Source organism: Bemisia tabaci, chromosome 2 (genome assembly GCF_918797505.1).
Source record: "Bemisia tabaci chromosome 2, PGI_BMITA_v3".
In the NCBI taxonomy this organism is placed as follows: Eukaryota; Metazoa; Arthropoda; class Insecta; order Hemiptera; family Aleyrodidae; genus Bemisia; species Bemisia tabaci.
In genome coordinates, this window is record NC_092794.1 from 9,580,535 (window position 1) to 9,583,198 (window position 2,664).

At 40.4% G+C, this 2,664-nt stretch overlaps 1 protein-coding gene across 1 annotated transcript in view; it reads right to left on the reverse strand.

The window, feature by feature from the left end:
- LOC140223799 (homeobox protein cut-like) overlaps positions 1-47 on the reverse strand; it is a 12,833-nt gene extending 12,786 nt beyond the window's left edge. The window contains exon 1 of the mRNA XM_072297290.1: positions 13-47. Within this exon, the coding sequence (XP_072153391.1) occupies positions 13-47 (35 nt within the window). The remainder of the gene's footprint in view (positions 1-12) is intronic.
- Between the last annotated feature and the right edge of the window lie 2,617 nt (positions 48-2,664).

The following is a 2,664-nucleotide window of genomic DNA, read 5'->3' on the forward strand; positions in this document are numbered from 1 at the left end:
CATATTTCTCACCTCCACATAGGTCGGTTTGGTAGAATGACGTCCATATGGGCCGTGGCCCATGGCGGCAAGTTAAGGGGGCGGCAGATTTTTCAATTTTTTTAAATGTAGGTATATAAAAAAATCGGACTCAGAAAAAAATTACAAAGGAAAAAAGGCAAAATCTCTCATTTCCTGAGAGTATAGCAATTTCTAATTCTGTCGACTTTCGGTGATGCAAGAGACAGCACCTTTAATCAGTAGAGTTAAGAGAGAAACCAAACACGCAATTACGCCTGGAGCGACGCGGCGCAGAGAGCAATGATGAAGAGGACTTGAGATGAAAAGGAGAAGCCCTCGGCGCAGCGGTCGGCATGTAACACATATTAGCGCCTACAAGACTGCAAGAACACTTCACGCATTGCGTTAAACGCAGTGCGGTCAGTAACGGTGGACGTGAAACACATAGCGCCTACAAGACTGCAAGAATACTTCACGCATTGCGCCAAACACCGTGCGGTCGGCGCGGCGCGGCGGCGGATGTTAAAATTATTAAACCACATTTATGTTTATTCTTTCATAATTTTTTCGTTCATTTCTTATGAATGGAAGGTCTTGTCCACACGAAGATAGGTTTACGGAGCTTAACTTTCACGCAAAGTTCCGTGAACTTTTGCTGGTAGTGTTGACGGGGCTTTCGCAAAAAATGTGTCCAACGAGTAAACGCGTCTTATGCTCTCCTCCCCCTCCAGCACGTTCACTTGTTAGTTTTTATTGATGTTTCGAAACGATTGAGAAGGCAAAATACAGGTGTCCCATGCGGCAAATAAGTAAATCCGGCCCTGGGGTCTTTTATCGATTTTTGTCCGCATCGTCCATAAAGAGAGTCCCTTTATGCTGAGAGTCAAGACAATTCGGCTCATGGATGTCACAAACGGGAATAAAGATTACAGAAATTGAACGTTTTTCGTAATCTTTGATCGGCCCATTCTCAAATGCCTTTCTCCGTTCCTCCTCTCTTTCCGTTTGTTCCTTGCCGAACCCGTAATTCCGTGGTCCATTCCAGATTATAATCTTTGCAATTGGTGAAAATGTAATCTTTATTCCCGTTTGTGACACTGTGGAGGCCTAAAATACGGGAACCAATCAGAAATGGATTCAAATTGTCTTGACTCTCAGTATAAAGGGACTCTAGCCGTACTGTGCGACGGTGCGCTTTCAACGTTAGATTTTCATGTTGGCAGCAATGACAACTACATCCAAATCTCTCGACCCACCTCCCAAGGTGGGTCGAAAAGTGGATGGATGCAAACGTTGGCCAAAATTCATCAAGTTATACCTGTTTAGTTCTTGAAAGCGTCAGAGCGTTTTTCTCTTTTGCTTTGCAACCCTGCCGCGCGATCTGGTTGAAAAAGTCGACCAAATCCACTCGCAAAACTTCGCCTTTTGAAGCACTGTGCTCCCGTTTCTTACAAGGGGGAGAGGGACAAATAAGTCTGCCAAAATGGCTTTTGTAATATTCTGCCGTGCTAAGGAAAAACGCCGTATGAACCTTCACGCGTTGCCAACAAAGAGTCCGATATTGTATCCAATGACGTAATCACTAAATCAGTCTATTCTGGTCATTCGAATAAGACTAGGTATATTTTTAAGAAAATTGTCCATATCATTTTCATACAGGGGAGGCACTTGGTTTATTTTATGGTGTCAAATACCATGCTCCAAATAAATTAAACCTCATGCCGCTCATGATGTTTTTAAATTCTAATCTACAAACTATGCAATGAAAATCTCTTTAAATCTGGATGTCAAGCATATTCCGGCAATGAATTAAAAATTATATGAGTGCAATGAATTAAAAATTATATGAGTGCAATGAATTAAAAATTATGTGAGTGAATGATTGTACATTATTCGTGCACTGGATTATGCCACTGTGGAAACAATTGGACTGCATTTTGCAATAATTAGGAACTATAAATTTTGGCCCGGTTCAATACCAACGCATGTGTCATTAGTTTCCCTATGCACATAAGTGTTTTTTCAGATGAGCCAGAATTTACAGTTCCTAATTGCAAAATGCAGTCCAATTCTCCTTAAGATCCCCTAATTGACGCCGAATATTCACGAGCCAACGACCGATCGGTCGCACGCAAACTACGTAGTCAATTAAATTTCGAGATAGTAAATACCCTTTCCATTTTTAATTAACCCTGATTCAAAAGGTAGAGGACTTAAAATCTTTCCTTAGATTAAATTCATATCTTTTATTCCAGCTGCTATTTAATTACTTTTTTAAATAATTTAATTTTAATTAATTTTTAACTTGCGTAGTTAATTAGTAAATATTTATGTTAAGCATTTTCAGTATTAAAGACAAAGACAATTAGTTTAATCATTTTTATCGGTGTAATTGATACACTTTCACCTAGTTATTCGTCCTTTAAGTATAATTAAAGATTGGATTTTTTTTATATCCTGTCTGCGGGCAGTAGAGAAACCGAGTAGGTTACGACCTTGGATAATGGAAGATAAAAAATGAATTAAGTTTTGATCAAAATGCGCACCATTCTTGTATGCGCGCCCTCGGAAGTTGTGTACGCACGCTGCCTCACGCATTTCCATATGGCGTGCGCATTTCCGAACTTTGCGCGATTCGCGAGTCGAGAGTCAAGAGGGAGCCTC